General features: G+C 44.2%; 1 protein-coding gene across 2 annotated transcripts in view; it reads left to right on the plus strand.

Annotated features, from left to right (window-relative positions):
- The window catches only part of CDIPT (CDP-diacylglycerol--inositol 3-phosphatidyltransferase), a 104958-nt gene that overhangs the window by 43556 nt on the left and 42186 nt on the right, over positions 1-19216 (plus strand). For both annotated transcript variants that reach the window (XM_086932117.1, XM_086932118.1), the window contains exon 2: positions 14850-14984. In XM_086932117.1, the coding sequence (XP_086788243.1) occupies positions 14850-14984 (135 nt within the window). The remainder of the gene's footprint in view (positions 1-14849; positions 14985-19216) is intronic.

A 19216-nucleotide genomic window follows, 5' to 3' on the forward strand; every position in this document is an offset into this window, starting at 1 on the left:
AAGGTGGGCGCCTGAGGCGGAAACTTGCCATCCTGTTTGTGGTGTTCTAATAACAAACAGTAAAAACGGATCAGGCTGTTCCCTTTGGTCATTTTTAACCCTGAACACGTCATGTCAAAGAAACTTTATATTCCCCCTCCGGGGAAAATAAACAATGGGCTCAAGTCGGCAACTAAAATACAAACATGTCATTCTTTCTATGGTGTTCTAAAACCGAACATAAGGAACACACAAAATCTGTTCATCGCGGTCTTTTCTAATACTAATATGTCTACAAACGCTAGGCATATTAATGTATTGCATAAGTAGAGAAATTTTCAAAATACACTAGCACTAATTTAGTATTTAATCCAAATCATGGTGGTGACAGTAATGGTAGATTATATTTACTTCCATTTAGTTGGGAATTCCTACATGTTGTTCAGCATTGTGCCCATGATTAAGAAAAATTGCAATATATGTTTCCCTAATATTATAACACAACTATTAGTGCGTCAATGTGTAGTTCGAATGGAAATTCAGAAAATTACTTAGATCATCAATGTTATGGCAAATTACAGATTGGAATGAGTTATGTTTGATATTTTGATCAGTCAACACTTCCCCCTATTTTAAACATAACACCCTAGGGTTTGACCAAGTCAGAGGAAGGGAGGACAGCCATTTAAGCTGTGGAGTATCCGTGAAGATTCCATCAAGGAGATGGCCTGCAGCGTGTGTAGGACGCTGAACTACCTGTGTTAGTCCAGAGATCTATAAACAAATGCTCGTCATTATCTAGCAGGTTCTCCAGATGATAAATAAAATCTGCAAGGAAAGTAAAGTCTGATGAATTGGCTTTGAGTTTCACCATACTGCCGATAAACTGATTAACCCCTTCGGCGCTTATGACGAGCTCAGCTCGTCATGAGTCACAGTGGAGCTGTGCTCATGCCACGAGGGGCTAATACCCCTCCTGTGCGGACGTTCCACTGGAGTGGGCGGAGTTGTGACGAGCTCAGCTCGCATGAGCACAGCTCCACTATGCGGCATGATGAGCTGGGCTTGTCACGAGCACCGCACGCGGTCCCCCCTCCCCCGCACCGCGGGGGAATTAGCCCCGCGTTGAATGGGTTAAATGCGGCTCTGGTTCCTGCAGGACGATAGAGTAATAGTCCGCCAAAGGAGTAGGGACTGTTAAGTTCAAACTTAAATGCTAGAGCCTCACAGCTCTGAGCGGAAGAGAGATCTTTAAAAGAAGGTCTAAAATAATCACGAAAGATGATGGCGAGACTGCCAGCCCTTTTCCCATCACAGTCTAGTCTAAAGACCCTAAAGCCCATCGGTAAGGCAGAAATAAAGTCTGGATATGATGCTGCACTGCCCCATTTTTCAGTAATAAAGGCCAAGTCTAGACTGGGACTCGATGAACTCAGCAGATTCAGTCAAGTTTTTTTTTTAGGTATCGCCTATACAGCGCATGCATAGGAGGAGACCCTCTTGAAATCGATTTGGTTTTTCGCCCAAAAACGTGCACACATTGCATTGCTTTTAATGGCAATGCGTACATGTTTGGCTATTCCCTTGCGGGGGCGAGCTTTGAAACCATCAGTTTGTAATTAACTTTCAAACGGATGGTTCTCCTGCTCGCTCCCGCAAGGGAAATGCTTTGTGGGTCATTTTTTTTTTTTTTGCTCTGCTCTTTTTTTTGCATTGAAAGAATGTTTGAATGTTTATGAAGGTGAGGTCAGAATTGCACGTCAGAGAGACTGTGAATGCAGCAGTTTGTACAACAATACCATCTCCACAGTGCCTTAACATACATCCATTGTGTTTTTTTAGGTCTTGCGCCTAGCGTGCACTGACATTTAGTGGGTGAAAAACGGGGTATTCACTCTGACCTAGGAATCGCACACGCTTGTGCGTATGCGATTTCTTTTCTGTTAGGAGATTGGCCTTAGCGTGCGTCTTTTTATTAAAGACTGTACGCAATTGGCCAGAGGCGGGCGCATTGCTCCGCCCATGGCCTATTGGTGTCTATTATGCGCTTGGTGCGTGTAATAGACACCAATAGAATGAAACAAATATAAAGGTTCCCTTTTCATATGTTTTTTAGTAAGGAGACTGAAGTCTCTAAGGGATCCAAGTCAGAGATAGTTGGTGAGACATAGGTTGTATCTGAGGTTGTATAAGGATTTGACAAATTTACAATTTCAGCAAGATAAATCTATTTCAAATATTTGAATCATACATCAAGTAGAGCCAATGAGAATGTGCAGACAAAAGGATTTATCAGGTATATTTCCGAGATTTATTTTCTATTTGTATAAATGTTGGTTAAAAACATCACATTTATTCATAAAAAACAGTTCATGATTTAAAAACCATATATATTTAAACAAAGAAAAATATTTCACATTGGCGCGCGCTCGCGCACCACTCGCAGGCTTGTTTCATAGGGAGGCAGACCTTCCCAGGCACTTCGGACACTTTCAGCATGGGTTTAGCATGACCGTAGCATTTCCCGGGTCTTTAGCAGGTGCATGTGTGTTACAGGTTGCCACAGCATCGTTCTACTCCTCTCGCCCTGGGCACCAAGCTCTGTCTGGCACTGCACACACTCGTGGCGCGCTTTAACTGCTGCCCGCAGCTCCTCTGTCTGCACCCCGCCCGCTTCCAGTCTGTCTCTCCTCCTACCTCAGCCGCCCAGAAGCTCCCTCACTCCCTGCTGTCTCCAGTCTGGCTCTCCCCACTTATTGTAAACACCCCAGAATCCATTCTTCTGAATAGGAGACCCCTTCTTCGCGTCCCCTCATTGGATGGGGCAAGCATGCAGGATTTGCATCAGCTAATCGATTCCCGGCAAGGAAGGGTTTGCTAAAGAGAATCTTCACCTCTCTCCTCGCCACCTTGCCTTCCACCTCGGATCGCGCCACTGTCACCAGCAGAAGGTGGGCAGGGTCTGGGGTCGGCTGTGGAGATGGAGGCGGGTGGCAGGCGGTTGTCGCTAAGAATGAAGCAGGACTGGGAGGTGCCTACACTGGGCATTGAGACGATAGGCAGGGAGGGTCTAGGTCTGCTGTCATTGGGCAGTGGGTACTAATTGATTTGGATAACTGGCTTAGAGAGAAGAGTTTATGAGACGCTAATATTGGATAAGCAGGGGGCAGATGGCATTAAAGAGTGCTACTGCTGGCAGTGGACACGCGGGGAGCAGGTGTATAATGATCAAACTGGGCATAAGAGGGCAATAAGAAGCAGTTAGCGCTGCTGACGTTGGGGAATGGGATGTGAACAGAGAGGGCAGAAGGGGTTTGTATGCTGTCACAGGGCATAGAGAGCATGAAAAGTTTTAAAGGCAGGGGGTATTGAGCATGCAGGGTGTACTGTAGCATTACAGTGTTAATGCTGCATGCTGACACTAGGCAGGCAGGGGTCGGGATGGGGGCCTGGCCAGGCATGGTCACATGGTGCTGACTCTGGACATGAAGAGTCACAGAGGTCGGTGTTAGGATAATGATTGGACTGGGGAAGGTTAGTTACTGAGAACTGATATTGGGCGTGAAGGGGGCAGGCACAGAGCTGACACTGGGCACAAAGAGCTCAGTGAGGGTGATGGGATGCTTCTGCCACTGGAGGAGCTTGGGTAGAGGGTGCCAGTAGTACTGGGTACACAAGCAACTGGGAATGTGCTGACCTGACACTGTCCATGGAGAGGACATAGAACACCGCTGGGTGATGACAGGCCTACCATTGAGGCAGTGGACTTGCCGAGGGCAGGCAAGATCACAAAGTGCAGTCACTGGACATGTATTTATAAGTTTTATATAGCGCTAGCTAGACCCGTGGGTATCAGAGCGCTTTACATACACAAGGGGAAACAAGTTGCATTACATAGCAGGACATAAGGCTGCATAAAGATATAAGCAAAACATTATAATTAGGCATACAGTGATGAGGAGGGAGGAAGCTCAGGAGGGTGAAACAGTCAAATAACCACCTATCCTTGATGGACAAGTGAGCAGGGAGTCTGCTAGGCTATTGAAGTCTAGGTTTGTTCACTTGGACGTTAAAGTATTTCTTGAGGAGAGGGTTAAGGACTTCAAACAGTGTGCTCGGATGCGGGGAGTGAAGTTTTCAGGGTGCTGACACTTGTCTTGAAGGGGACGGGGTTTTAATGGCCCCTCTGTTAAAAAGGAATACAGTAATGAAGTACATGGGTTTCAAACACCCTTGGAATTGGGGCTCTGCTAATTAGACACACAATTTAATGTGGCTTCCTGAAGGCCTCTTGACTCGGCCTTTCCAAAGCTTTGCCAAACATTAAGCTATCTCCACAGAAAATGATGGGCCATTACAGCAAGCTTAAAACCAAAGCATAATTAAAAGTCTAGGCAAATACATTCAAATATATTCACTATTACTGTACCTACTAACAAGCACTGACAAAGACAATAGGTCTGACCACAGCAAACTGCTGCAACAGTAATTTTTTGGGATTAAAAAAAAAAACATGCGCCACAAAAACAATAAAAAAGTAAAACACGCCATGCTCCCACTTAAATTAATTCAACAACAGGGGGTGGTGATGGACAGAGTTTCTGAATTAAGCAGAATACTCTCACCCAGTCAAGCGATCAGGGCTTAATCCAACACCGTTTTTTAGCTCACTGCACCATCCCAGCTCAGAACCTGGCTATATGCAAATTAGTGTGTCCCTGGCCCAGTGTATCATGGGAACAGGGCAAACCAAACTACCAAGCCAATTCTTTCACTGGGAAGGAAACAAGCTACCGGGGACCGGTTTCTGGCATTTCAGCCGCCTTCGGCCCGGCTTGCTTGAATCCTGATGGTGCAATGAGCAAGGGACTCACGTCTGAGTATAACCTTCCACGCTTATGGTGGACAAAATAATTAAACAACAGGGGGTGGTGATGGACAGAGTTTCTGAATTAAGCAGAATACTCTCACCCAGTCAAGCGATCAGGGCTTAATCCAACACCGTTTTTTAGCTCACTGCACCATCCCAGCTCAGAACCTGGCTATATGCAAATTAGTCTGTCCCTGGCCCAGTGTATCATGGGAACAGGGCAAACCAAACTACCAAGCCCATTCTTTCACTGGGAAGGAAACAAGCACCGGGGACCGGTTTCTGGCATTTCAGCCGTCTTCGGCCCGGCTTGCTTGAATCTTGATGGTGCAATGAGCAAGGGACTCACGTCTGAGTATACCCTTCCACGCTTATGGGAAGACATGGCTTTGCGGTTCGGGCTGGACTGTTCCCATGAGGCACAGGGTCAGACTGATTTGCATATAACCATGTCTGAACTGGGGTGGCAGAGTGGGCTAAAGAACGGTGATGGATTAAACCCAGATCTTTTGACTGGGTGTGAGTGTTTGATTGATTCAGATGCTCCGTCCATCACCACCCCCTTTTGTATCGCTTTTGGCTGCCATAAGTGTGGCAGGGTATGCTCAGACGTGAGTCCCTTGCTCACTTTGCTACTGGATTCAAGCAAGCCGGGCTGAAGACGGCTGGAATGCCAGAAACCGGTCCTCTGAAGCTTGTTTCCGGTCCAGGGAAGACATGGCTTTGCAGTTCGGGCTGGACTGTTCCCATGAGGCACGGGGTCAGACTGATTTGCATATAGCCATGTCTGAACTGGGGTGGCAGAGTGGGCTAAAGAACGGTGATGGATTAAACCCAGATCTTTTGACTGGGTGTGAGTGTTTGATTGATTCAGATGTTCCGTCCATCACCACCCCCTTTTGTACCGCTTTTGGCCGCCATAAGTGTGGCAGGGTACGCTCAGACGTGAGTCCCTTGTTCACTTTGCTACTGGATTCAAGCAAGCTGGGCTGAAGACGGCTGGAATGCCAGAAACCGGTCCTCGGAAGCTTGTTTCCGGTCCAGGGAAGACATGGCTTTGCAGTTCGGGCTGGACTGTTCCCATGAGGCACAGGGTCAGACTGATTTGCATATAGCCATGGGTGACAGAGTGGGCTAAAGAACGGTGATGGATTAAACCCAGATCTTTTGACTGGGTGTGAGTGTTTGATTGATTCAGATGCTCCGTCCATCACCACCCGCTTTTGTACCGCTTTTGGCCGCCATAAGTGTGGCAGGGTATGCTCAGATGTGAGTCCCTTGCTCACTTTGCTACTGGATTCAAGCATGCCGGGCTGAAGACGGCTGGAATGCCAGAAACTGGTCCTCGGAAGCTTGTTTCCGGTCCAGGGAAGACATGGCTTTGCAGTTCGGGCTGGACTGTTCCCATGAGGCACAGGGTCAGACTGATTTGCATATAGCCATGTCTGAACTGGGGTGGCAGAGTGGGCTAAAGAACGGTGATGGATTGAACCCAGATCTTTTGACTGGGTGTGAGTGTTTGATTGATTTAGATGCTCCGTCCATCACCACCCCCTTTTGTCCCACTTAAATTAAAGCAGCCGTATGCTTGCAATAATTTTTTTTTAAATTGAAAATAGAATTAGCCCTCATATATATTTTAAACTAACAGAATGGGTGCTTCCTAGTAGGCCAGTGTACTTGAAACAGGCGCAGAACCCCATTTTAGTTTTTGCACAACACAGGAACTCTGGTTATTATTACTGGCACACAGAAAAGGCCCTATTTGCTTTGAATTGTTAAACTTGATAACATAGTTTAGACATATACAGGTGACAAAAAATAAAAGAAGAAATCAAATAGAAAGAAAAGCGCACTGAAAAAGTAATGTATACCTACTACACTCCTTTTTAGGTCGAAGGCCTAAAAGGCTGCGCTTGCGCAGTCTTAGGCCGGAGATTTAATGAGTTTGAGTAGCGGCGAAGGTCCCGCCTCCGTGCCCCCTCTCTCCTTCATTGGCTGGCTTCCTAAACGGAGGCCAGCCATTGGAGGAGAGATGCGTCACTCCAAACAAGCTCCGTCCTTTTCGGATTTGGGGGCGTAATTTTTGATGTTCTTTAGACAGTGACGTTGTCCGTCACTCAGAACATCAAAACCACGCCCCCAAATCGGAAAAAATCTCGGAGCTTGTGTCCGCCATTTTCGATCCTTCGCAGTGAAGGTAAGATCGTGGCTGTTTCCCTCCGTGCCTTCTTCCCCCTGTCTGTTTCCCGCCCCCCTCCCGCTCTCCGTGTATTTTCGCTGTCCGTGTGTGTGTTTCCCGCCCCCTGTTTGTTTCCCGCCCCCTCCCGCTCTCCGTGTATTTTTGCTGTCCGTGTGTGTGTTTCCCGCCCCCTCCCGCTCGTGTGTGCATTTCAGAGCGTCTGTTTCCCGCCCCCCTCCCGCTTATTTTGTAGTAAGCAGGATTTCCAGTTGATGAGGTAAAGGGTATTCTGCATTAGAAAAAGTAATTGCCTGTAGAAAAAAGACACGGTGTCATTTGTTGTGTACCTGCAGAAGTCTGCTACATGTACGTATGCACGCCAATTACCCGCCTGGCTCGGAATCGAACCCTAAAAAGTGTGACGTACTAGTTTTTAGATGGTGTTACGAATCACTTTCATGTTGCTCAGATGTTCTTTTGATGGCCATTTGGGAAATGCGAGTATGTATTTTATCAATTACTGCCGATTCTCGCGTTGCATCAAGGCCTTGGGTGGGATGACGCCCGTTCCTTCAGACGCCCGCGTCTCTGCGCGTCCCTCCGGAGCGCCGAGGCGCGCGTCCTCTCGGGCCCGGTTCCGGGGGCGAGCAGTAACCGGGCTCTGATCCCGCTCCCGGCGTTCATTAGTCGGCCGTCCGCCGGGCGCGGATTTACACTTCAAGGGGATGAAAGACCAGCTGGGAAAGATAAGACGGTTTCCCGCGCGGAAGGCGAGGCGGTGCCACCGCGGTCAGCAGGGTAGCTGCCTCCGCAGAAAGGAAACGCGCCGGTATTTGCAGCGCTTCGCCATCGCCCCAACTGAGTCCAGAGCAGACAGCCCCTCCCCGTTGATTAAAAAAGTACATCCGGCATTTGTCGGCCCAGAACATCCCTCTGGCACTTATGTGCGCAAGATGCTTACCGGTAATCGGTTCTAGATATGGGCAAAGAAAGCATTCCGGCCTCTTTCTAATAATAAATCACACGTTATTCTCCCTCTCTATTCCTCGGGTTTCAAAATGTCGTTTTATTTCAACTCTTTAAGCCACAGTAGTGATTTTCATCAACTCTATTGAGAGCATAGCCCTTTAAACTTCGATATAATTTCCTATAAATGTCATTAAACTGCCCTAGTGTAATCAGAAACTGCTCGGCAATATTAGAATGCAGCTTTGGAAAACTCACGTAGAAACAGGCTTAGTTTTAGAATAGGATTTACCGCGCTCTCATCACCCTTGCAGACATTAGAATTTCTGCAGGGTTGTGACCTGACTTCCCAGAAGTTACGGGGCATAAACCGTGTCTATTACAGACAGTGTCCGACAGACCTATCGGGCAGGCAGGCAGTGCCTGATAGGCTGGTCTAAGAGTAAGAGTGTGGGCAGGTTTTATATTTTGGATGTTCGTGGGCCTGTTTTATGTCTGCTGGGCTGGTTTTACTGTTGATCTCTCCCTGGAAACAATCATTTCCTGCAGCAAGCTTAAATCCATACATTGCAAAAATAATGCCTTCACAAGTTTAAAATTGCACCAGTTTGTAAACATGGGCACTTTTTTGGGCTTTCTAGTTCACTAATGTGGGCCACTTTTATTTTGGTGCGCAGGACTGATTTCTTTCCTAAATTTAGACACACATATTGTGGAGTGATTGAATGTGTGTGGGTCACCTATTAGACAATAGACTGACCAGTCTAAATTCAGCAAACTCAAGGGAACTCCCTTTACTTTGTTTGAGCTTTACTTTACCCTGTTCCCTTGACGTATAAGGGTTACTCTCCTCATATTGATACTGATTTTTTTCCTAGCTGGGTGCTGCTTATATTGCAGTGCTCTCCTGTCACTGATGTGCTGGTGCTGTGAACTGGTAACGGAGGTTGTCTCTTATGCAGTGCACTCCTGTCACTAGGGTTTTCTTACTGCTTCTGACGCTCTGCACGCACATCACTGACATGCTGTTGTTGGTGCCTGCACGACGGGTATGTGTGTATGGTGGGGGGGGGGGGGGAGAGGGGTCAGGGCTCACCTGACAGAAGAAAGCTTGTGCGGAATAGTGAACACTTGTGACTATGGGTTCGTCTCTAGTGCAGTGCACGCTATTCATTGGGGACAGTGTTCTGAATTCTACAGCAGGGGGCACTGGTGGAGCATACAGTAGCCAGATGATGGCTGGAATGTGTATGTTTTAGTACTCAACATGGACGATACGTTAGTACTGTACAGTACAATGCTTTGCTGCACTTGAAATTCCCCAGTTGCATTCTGCGTGCCTGCATGTTGAATGGAAAGGTGCTCCAGATGCGGCATGTATCATTGATCTACTGCAGGATGAGACAGTTTGTGGCTGTGCACTGTCCGTGCAAATGTATGCTAAGTGGAAAGGCTTTGTGTTAGCTAGAGGTGTTTAAGTGTGTGTGTGTGGCTCTGTGTATGTGTGGGTGGCTGTGTGTGTGTGTGTGGGTGGCTGTGTGTGTGTGTGTGGGTGGCTGTGTGTGTGTGTGGGTGGCTGTGTGTGTGTGGGTGGCTCTGTTTTTGGGTGGGTGGCTCTGTGTGTGGGTGGGTGGCTCTGTGTGTGGGTGGGTGGCTCTGTGTGTGGGTGGGTGGATCTGTGTGTGGGTGGGTGGATCTGTTTGTGGGTGGGTGGGTGGCTCTGTGTGTGGGTGGGTGGCTCTGTGTGTGGGTGGGTGGCTCTGTGTGGGTGGATGTGTGTGTGGGTGGCTGTGTGTGTGGGTGGGTGGGTGTGTGTGTGGCTGTGTGTGGGTGGCTGTGTCTGGGCGGCTCTCTGTGTGGGTGGCTCTATGTGTGTGGGTGGCTCTCTGTGTGGGTGGTTGTGTGTGTGTGTGGGTGGCTGCGTGTGTGTGGGTGGCTCTGTGTGTGTGGGTGGCTCTCTGGGTGTGGGTGGGTGGCTCTGTGTGTGTGTGTGTGTGTGTGTAGCTCTGTGAGTGTGGGTGGCTCTGTGAATACTCTCTACTACTCTCTAATGCTCACCTATTGCCATTGTAAAAGACAATACCATTTATTTATGTTTAAAAAAAAAAAAGAAAAAAAATGTCATGAGCAATGCCAATAGCTCTACCTTTAATAATGCCGAGACCATTGCATTGTAAATGCTTGTTAGGTGGATGTGCTCATGTGATCAGCAAAAAGGCTTGTTGCTCACTCTGCAAGAGACAGTGGCTAAAGTGAGCTCATGTATTGTTTGATGCTATATGCTGTGGTTGGTGGAAGTAAATGTGACAAATGTGAATGAGAACTGCACAGATCAATGTATTTAAGTTAAATGCCTCACCTGCATTTTTTGGATGAACTGAATATGGCACACTATTCTTAAAGGCTAACTCCCATAGGCTTCATTTACATGCTGATCAGGGAAAATAAATTAACTAGGCAGAAAGAAACTGAGCTGGGGGTGGCGACCATCAACAACTGTCTTTGTGACTGTTAAAGCGCAACCTTTTTATCTACATCCAGTGTTAAACCTCACATAGGAAATTGTGAATTTCCTGGGAGTCTGTGACAGTATTGGCAATTTTTCCTTCTGCCCTCAACTATGCGACTATAGAATATGGTCCTTTGCAGTATAGTCCAAGGAATTCTGTTGGTATAATGAGCTAGAATAGTGTTGCCAAACTAAACACATGAAATACATTTAATATATCTATTGTTACTGTTTTTTTCCACGTTTCTGGTTATCTTAAAGTTTATGTTTTATGTACAGTTTTTCAATTGGCCACATGAATAGAGGGCATTATGTGGTCTCTCTGCTGATTCTTATAGGTGCTTATGCTTTCATTTTGTGTGTAGGTTTGTATATGTAAGATTTATTTTTAATACCATTAGGCACTCATTTGAATGTGTGCTCTGGAATTCTTTTGCAATAATTCCTAGTCTTTCTGACACTTTGAAGTTACATTGTTGTTGGTGGAATAACATAAAGTGTATTTGTAAAGCGCACGTTCACCACTACAGGTATCTTGGCGCCGAATAACAGCTGTTTTGTTGTTACCCAACTCAATGGTACTCATTTTATCTACCTCAGATGATGAAAGGCTGAGTGGACCCACCGGGATTTGAACCTGTGACCATGAGGTCGAACACAGGCCCAGGAATGTTTATTGTTAGCAACAGTTTGTTAAACACGCATTTTTTTAGTTTCTGAATACGAGGAGACCATAAACATACAGATTAGGCTAAATATCAGATTAGGCTAAATATCTGACTTCAAGCCCTGCAAGAAAGTTCATAGACTGCTTTAAATTATACCGGATCCGACTGGGCAGATAGCAGTCCTTTGAAACGCAGTTATTCTCACACTAATCACTGGGTGGAAAAAAAGTGTACCATATCGTGTGCACATGGGGCCTCATTTATGAAAAGTGACGCATCGCTGCGTGAAAACAGCGATGCGTCACTTTTCACTGCGAACTCCTTGCGACACCAATGATGCGTCATATTTATTGTATGACGCATCATGTCGCAAGGACTTACAGATACGTCAGTATTTCTGACGCATCTGTAAGCGCAAAAGTGACACATTGCTGGAGTGTGTCACAAAAGTGACGCAACTCCAGCAATGCATCCCTTCACATGGGGAAAGCCCCATGTGAAAGGGCTTGCGTCAGTCTTACGCCTGCTGTGAGGCAGGCGCAAGATTTTGACGCAACAGCATCCTAAAAGTGACGCAGTGAAATCTCATAGATTTCACTGCGTCACTATTATGAGGCTTTTTGCGGGGGAACGCCCCCTCTGCATACATTATACCTGACGCAGGTATAATGTGGCGCAGGGGTTTAAAAAGTGACGCATCTACCTAGATGCGTCACTTTTTAAATATAGAGCAACAAGGCGCATTTTGTACGCCGCTGGTGCGTCACAAAAAGTGACGCACCGGCGGCGCAAAACTGACGCAAGGCCTCATAAATAAGGGCCATGGTACTTGCCTGCTCCGGTTACACCACCGAATCTGGGCACCTCCTAAAACGGGGCAGGAAAGGGGAGTTTGTCAGACAATCGGAGCACTTGAGGGCAGAACGCCGGGATCAGGGCTGGAGAGGAGAGGCCGCCAGCCACAGCCCGTCGTCAGCCTGTGCAGGTTAGCCCAGAACCTTCGAGCGCTCTCAGAGAGGATTCTGACTGACACCGGGGGCGTTCGAAGCACCGCAACTTTTTTGCTAATGCTTAGTAAGAAAGTAGTTCTGAGTGGGTGGGGGTTTATGAGACAATGTAAAGATATGAAAATACCAGTAACGATGTCGTTCACTCTTGCTTACTTTTTAGAGTTTTATTATTACATTTTTATAAATGCGTAGTGGGAGTTTCGAAATATGCGTTTGCATTCTTATTCAGAAATGCATATGGGGGTTTCAGTCGTGTTCAATTGTTCTTTCAGTCCCTCGATGGCTCCAAACTTGGGAGTGGACTGCTGCTTCTCTACTCGTAGCTTTTTAGGGATTTTGTGGGTTTTTTTTCTACTAAGGCAAGGTTGCACTTTTTGTTTTTTATAAAAATAATTTGGGGGAGGTCTGCTTTACACCCTGGCTGAAATTCCAATTGACCCGCTACAAATATAATTTACTTCAGCTTTGGAGCTTTTAAATCATTATTATGGAGCCAAATCCCGTTGGGTCCGATTGTACACTGGAAGTGGCGAGGTTATTATCTGCTGGTTCCATGACAACAGGGGCAACAGTTTCAAACCCTAACCTTTTCTTTAACATCCTAAGGCAGTGGTTCCCAAACTCTTGACTCCTGACGACCCCCATTGAGTCACCACTGGAAGCCGGGGACCCCCCAAGCAATTTGTAGGATTTAAATTTCAAACATTAAAACAGTAATTCTAAAAAATTAACACAAGTGTTCACGCAAAACAAATACTCTAATTACTAAGGATTTAAGGGTCATATTTACAAGCCCCTATCATTATGGGAACTTCACTTTTTGCGACGTTCCTGTGGCGATAGAGTCTTCACCTTATTTACAAGGCACCGTTACACCACTTAACGTGGTTTAACGGTACTTTGTAAATAAGACCCCAGTTCGCACAATGCTTATCGTGAAAGGGGTGGGCAGTGGGTGTTGCAGTGGGCGTTTCCCTGCAACACCCATTGATTTTGACGCTGCTCCCATTTACAAGGGCAGCGTAAATGGGAGGCAGCGCCAAAATTATTACATTGGCGAAACAAGGAGAAATGCTTTATTTCTCCTCGTTTTTGTAAAACGCCTTGAATTATTTATGTTCAGGAAGGTGACCCTTTAAAAACAAATGACATTTTGTAACTTCCATGTGTGCTGCATTAAGCAGCACACATAGAAGTGACAAAACGATATTTCAAAGATTGCTTATGTGCAGGAAGGGGGGCCTTCCTGTACATAAACAATCTTCCGCTGTTAAGTGTAGCGCCAGTGCGGGGGAAACGCAGGGCTGCACCATGTTCTTGTAAATATGGTGCAGCCCTGCATTTCTGAAGTGGCAGAGTGTGTTGTTAAGTCAAGGAGGCTAACAACACTCTCCGCCACTTCTGCTGTATTTTATATTGAAAGAATTTGCAAGAAAATGAAAAAGGTTAAAGGGAAAGTTGGTGCTGAATCTCCGTGACTAACTTTTCAATGGTTGGTGTTATTTCGCAGTACAAGGCTCCTGCCAGGGCCAGACTGGAAACCCAAAGCAGCCCTGCCAAATGATTTCAGACCAGTCCCCATACGGTGCGCCCAAGTGCAGTGAGTGAGCCTGACCACCACAAAGGTGGCTTTGGGAGGCTCTCCCCCCAAAAAATTAAGGAAACAATGGTGTAGTCTACAAAACATTTATCATTATAAACTGAATTGTATTAGCTTTTAAAGAATAGTAAGTGAAGACCTGACTAATCACCAGAATCCAACAATCTTTCTGGGGGTTCTTCAATGATTCCCCCACTATCACCCTCCAATAGTGCTTTTCATCTCTCCAAAGCCCCTCTGTCATATGTATTTCATTTTTTATAGCATCTCTCATACCATTGTAGGATGTCAGAGCACTTTACATCCTACCCATATAGGAGACAGCGAATCATACATGTAAATCATTGAATAGAAAAGTTTATACAAGGCAAAGGAGACTACAAGGAGTAGAATTCACATGTCATTCATACTGGTAGGTATTTTTAAAGAGTGCTTGGTCTGGAGAAGCACAAATATTTTGTGTTCTGATTGAAAGATGTGAACATATTTACCTTCTTTTAATTTTATCTGAGAGCAGTTTAGAAGCACGTTTCTTATTTGTTCTGCTTATTGACGGCAAGAAAAATTTGAGCCATCCCTACCTTTTGATGACATGTAAGATTTATTCAAGATTTATTTTCCATTATTAGTTTTTGACAAAGAAATATTTGTAAGTGTGACAGCAAATTTGTTTGCCATAAGGTGGAAAAAAGTAGACTTTCAAAATTTAGCATAGTGCCAGGCTATGTTAGATATTTTTAATAATCACAGTCTGTAGTGTTTGAGACATCCGGCAGGTGTCTGGAAGGCTATATGTCAGATGATGGAAACACACACAGCCCTACAAATGAATCAAGAATCATTGGTCATACAAGGTTAAGGCACTGGAATCTGTGAGCGTCGCTGAAGTTTGAGGGTGAATGGTAACACTTGGTAGGCGGCGCAGATCTCTAAGTCCCTTTCTAACAGGTTGATGTATTCCAAGCCTTAGAAACAAGAGGTTTTCAGAGTTCTTTGTTATTGTAGAAAGCTGTTTTAGCCTGTTGTATTAAATACATGTTACTCGATTTTATTCTCCTCCACTAGGTTATGCCCGTATAATTTTTGCCTTCATTGCATTCTACTTCATGCCCACCTGCCCCTTGACTGCGTCTTCCTTCTATTTGCTGAGTGGACTCCTGGATGCTTTCGATGGGCATGCAGCTCGTGCCCTCAATCAAGGTAAGCTATCTTCAACCTTCTTTACATGATACCAGCAGTCTGTCATACAAAAATAACTGGGGAGAATTATAAAAGTACTCCCTCCTCCTAATTCTGTGTGTGTGTGAAGAATGCTAAGAAAATATTACTCCATTGAAGATTAGAGTGCTGCAAAAAAGTTAGGCTATGCATGTCTTTTAAGAACACCCCCATGAACAGAGATTGATTACATTGATTTGACTTTCACGGACCGTAGATGAAGGCTCAAAGCATTGTAAAGGTAATATCATGATTTATCCCTAGCCTGACATTATATTGAATTTACATTTATTTTGGAATAAATTGACCAGGTTTATGCAGGGTGCTTGTTAAATCAGCCAAAAGAGTTGTGATGAGGCAAAATATCTAATCTGGAGAGGCACCTGAATAAATTATTTCTTAATGTAACATACCAGGAATCAAACGATGATTTAGTGAGTGGATGTGAATATAATTCACAACAATTGATAACCGGTTTCATTCAATTTAAGATATTTCCAAGAAACACTGTTGACTACAAATGTCAAAATCTGAATTTTTCTACATTTTCATGTTCTGATTAAAGAAATCTGCAGTAGAAGAGATAGAAGAGACGTTGAATGTAAAACTAAACAGATCTGTATTGAAAACAGATACTTATTTCTGGTTTGTTTAACTTTAAGTGGCAAGTTTGCTGGGATGGTTACTAATGTATTGATTTATTGATATTTTATTTACCCCCACGAATGGCTGAAGAGAGTAGAAGCCTTCTATAAAGCTTATCAGAGTTAAACATAATGTTAACTGTTGATATAATTGTGTGTACCATACACATAAAGCTGTTATATCAGTAGAGACGATTTAAGATTCAGACAGTAGAGAGGATTTAGGATTCAGACAGTAGCGCTCTGAAAAAAATGGGAGAAATGCCATCCGGTGTTTTTTCCCCGATGTGAAGCAGTGAACAGGATTAACAGAAAATGGACAAGAAAGCTTTAAAGTTGTTATGATAGATCTGTAAATTACACTTTAAACTAACACAAAGGAAAGTGTATCCTGAATTTTCAACAAATACTATCCAATGCTGCTGAGTGCCAAATCAAGGGAGCCTCTTAAGGATTTTGACTGACATATGTTGTGAATTATCTTAATGCCCAGTTTTGTGGGCCCTCGAAATTAAAAAGGACAGTAGTGAGCATTGTAAAAGCCTCTCATCTTGGTTAATTGATTTATCTTCTGAGGCATGGTTTCAGGTTACGCTTGGAAATGGTTTTAAACAAGATTGTGAACCGTCCCACCTTATAAATAATTTGCACATGTTTGACCTTAAGGCGCAGTTGTCAGAGGGGATGTGTTCTTTTAAATTCAGTTTGCTCTCAAAAAGTGCATACATCTCAATTTGTTTTGGTATGATAGTTCTTAAGAGTGGGTTGATGGCACTGGATTCATAGAGTAAGCAAAATCTATTAACAATAAATATTTCCTTAATGCCAGGGTTCAGATAGTGGATTGATGGCTGATAGATGTAGCAGAGGTGTGCACAGACAAGGGTGGTGCATGAATGAAACTAGTCAGGACTGACCGTAAACTTATGAAAGACCTAGAACTATGGAACAAACTGCTTAAACTGCGGAGGTCACGCTCCCTCCTCACCCCCCAAGGATGAACGCCTACTATGAAGGAAAGCAGTGATAGACTGCATGGAACTTGGACTTAAGATGAGCCAAACAATAGCATGCAGCAAAAATGATGTGGGATGTGCCCTTTAACCTGACTGCAGGATACTATTATGCAATCTTATTCCCTTACCTCTTGTTTATGTAATCTGGCAAATGAACAGCTTTATTATATGTATGACGTGTGATTATTTTTTTGTTCATTGTTGAGGAAAGTTATGTTTATGTTTTGACAATTCTGCAAACGTACAACACCGACAAGAAGAGTCCTAGCCTGTAACACGATTACCTTCAGCAAAGGTGTGTTACCAGATGTAATATTTAAAAAATGCAGTATATAAATCTTATTAAAAAAGGAAACAATAAATATCTCTAACACCGAAATGCTGGTGTCTGGCAAATGAAAGAGTATCGATTTCTAGAAAATTGGAGAATCCACTATTCAGAGGTAAGATTTACCAATAAGTAGAGGCTTGTTTTAACATTTTAACATTTTTGTGTAGCACAGCTACACCATTATGCCACTAGAGGGCTTTACATAGAGCATAGTCTTCTGTTATGAAAGAAAAAAAGCAGAAACAGTATAAAAAAAAGAAAAAAAAAGAAATTATAGATACAAAACAAAATTATTAACAATGCTTATTGTTGAGTTTAGGTATCTAGATTATTTTATGTATGATTTTAAGCAATTAGGGGTCTATTACGATGGTGGGTCATTTCGGCAAATGGGACTGCCCACTATGTGTGAGGCAGTCCCGCAAATCCAATTAGGATGCGCCCTCCACATAGGCGGGCGCATCCCGCATTTTTAACATTGCGGCGGGCGGTGCTTTCAGTAGCACCCGCCGCAATGTTAAAATAAAAATGCATTTGTGCATTTGCATGCACAATGTGGCAGGCACCGCGCGGTGCCTGCCACATTGTGCATGCAAATGCAGGGGCGTACCATAGGTACCCCCCGTGTGCACCCCAACACCCTGGGGGCCCGCAACGGCCCCCCACATGCAGACTCCGCATGCCTTTCCATGGCATCCATGGTGCCATGGAAAGGCACATCACCGCCTGCATCTTGATATGGATAGTGGTGTTTTGCATACACCGCCACCATATCAATCCCCTTTTCCGCCCGGTCTCCTGTTTGACCGGCGGACGGTCTTTCCGTCCGCCAGGGTCCCCCCGCCATCCTAATATGGCAGGGGAAATGGGAGGCGGGCGGTGAATAATGGCGAGCGGATCGCCACCGCCATTCGGGCAGTGGCGATCCGCCCGCCATTGTAATAGACCCCTTAGTGTTTAAATGCTTCCTCCTAGTAAGGGGAGTGAGTTGGAATCCTAACTCTGGCAGGAAAGAGATCCAAAAAGATTTTGAGCATGGACAGATTTGAACCTCAGGCCTCTTAGGGAATCGCAATCAATTTTGACCTCCTGAGGTGGTCAGTAGGTTTGTTAAGTATTCTTCTAATTAATTGATTTCTATGTAAGGTACCCTGTCTGCTGCCAAGAAATATCACCACTCCAAAATCCTGGCGTTTGGCAAACAAAGTAGGATTTATATATGGATAATTTGAGAATCCACTCTTGAAAGTTATAACTTACCAGGATAAGTCTACCAGAATATTTTACCTTACCCGATTCAGGCAACCTTTGTACTAAAAACATTGTAACACTTATTTTTGGAGAAATGTGTTAAGGCAAGATTTATGGTAGAAGAAAAAAAACAATGGCTAGTTCTTAGGTTTTAATTAAATATCTGATTGGATTGAACTGTAGCTCACCTCCATAACTAATGTTTACCATAGATTTCTATTTACTAGATTTAGACTCACCATTCTATATGTTTCTGTGAGTCTACCTGAAAAGGGGTCATGGAAGACTAACTCGCCTCCTGTCCATATGACAATATGCCATCACAATTAACGTTACATTTCATGATGTTTTGTCATCTCTGTAAGGTACAAAGGAGTCTGTTATTATTACCTCTTTTGTGCATGCGTTAGGAATTACAGATCGGATTTTTCTTTTTTACAAGAACTTTCGTCTGTTTTAACACTTAATTCAGTAATTAACTTTCACTATTCAATCTAAGGAACTTGATGATTGTGCCACAAGTTGAAACTTGATATGATGTATTTATATATTCTGCTACTAAGTTGAATGCACTTTATCATTTATTGTCTGTAACCACTTTAAAATGATTTCTGTATTATATGGAAGTTTGAAAAATATGTTTTTATGGCTTTTCTCAGCCGGATTAACAAAGTGTTGAGTGATTGACTCATCATTGTCTAGGGTCATGATCAAAACATGTACCCCAATTCAAAGAGAATGGTAATGTAATGGTAAAACTTTTCCTGAATTATAAGCATGTATGTGGCAGAAGTTTGGCTGCTTCTTTTTTTAGATGCTTACTCACCAAAGGTTCTGCAATAATATACTTACCAGTTCTCAATAACTTTTTTAGAAGGTTGCATACAGTACTGGTATAAAGACTCTTTGTAGCAACATTTAAAAAAAACATTCATCTAATGTACTGCTTCTGTCTAGTTCTTTAATCAGGCC

The sequence above is a fragment of the Lissotriton vulgaris genome, chromosome 7 (assembly GCF_964263255.1).
Source record: "Lissotriton vulgaris chromosome 7, aLisVul1.2, whole genome shotgun sequence".
NCBI lineage: Eukaryota > Metazoa > Chordata > Amphibia > Caudata > Salamandridae > Lissotriton > Lissotriton vulgaris.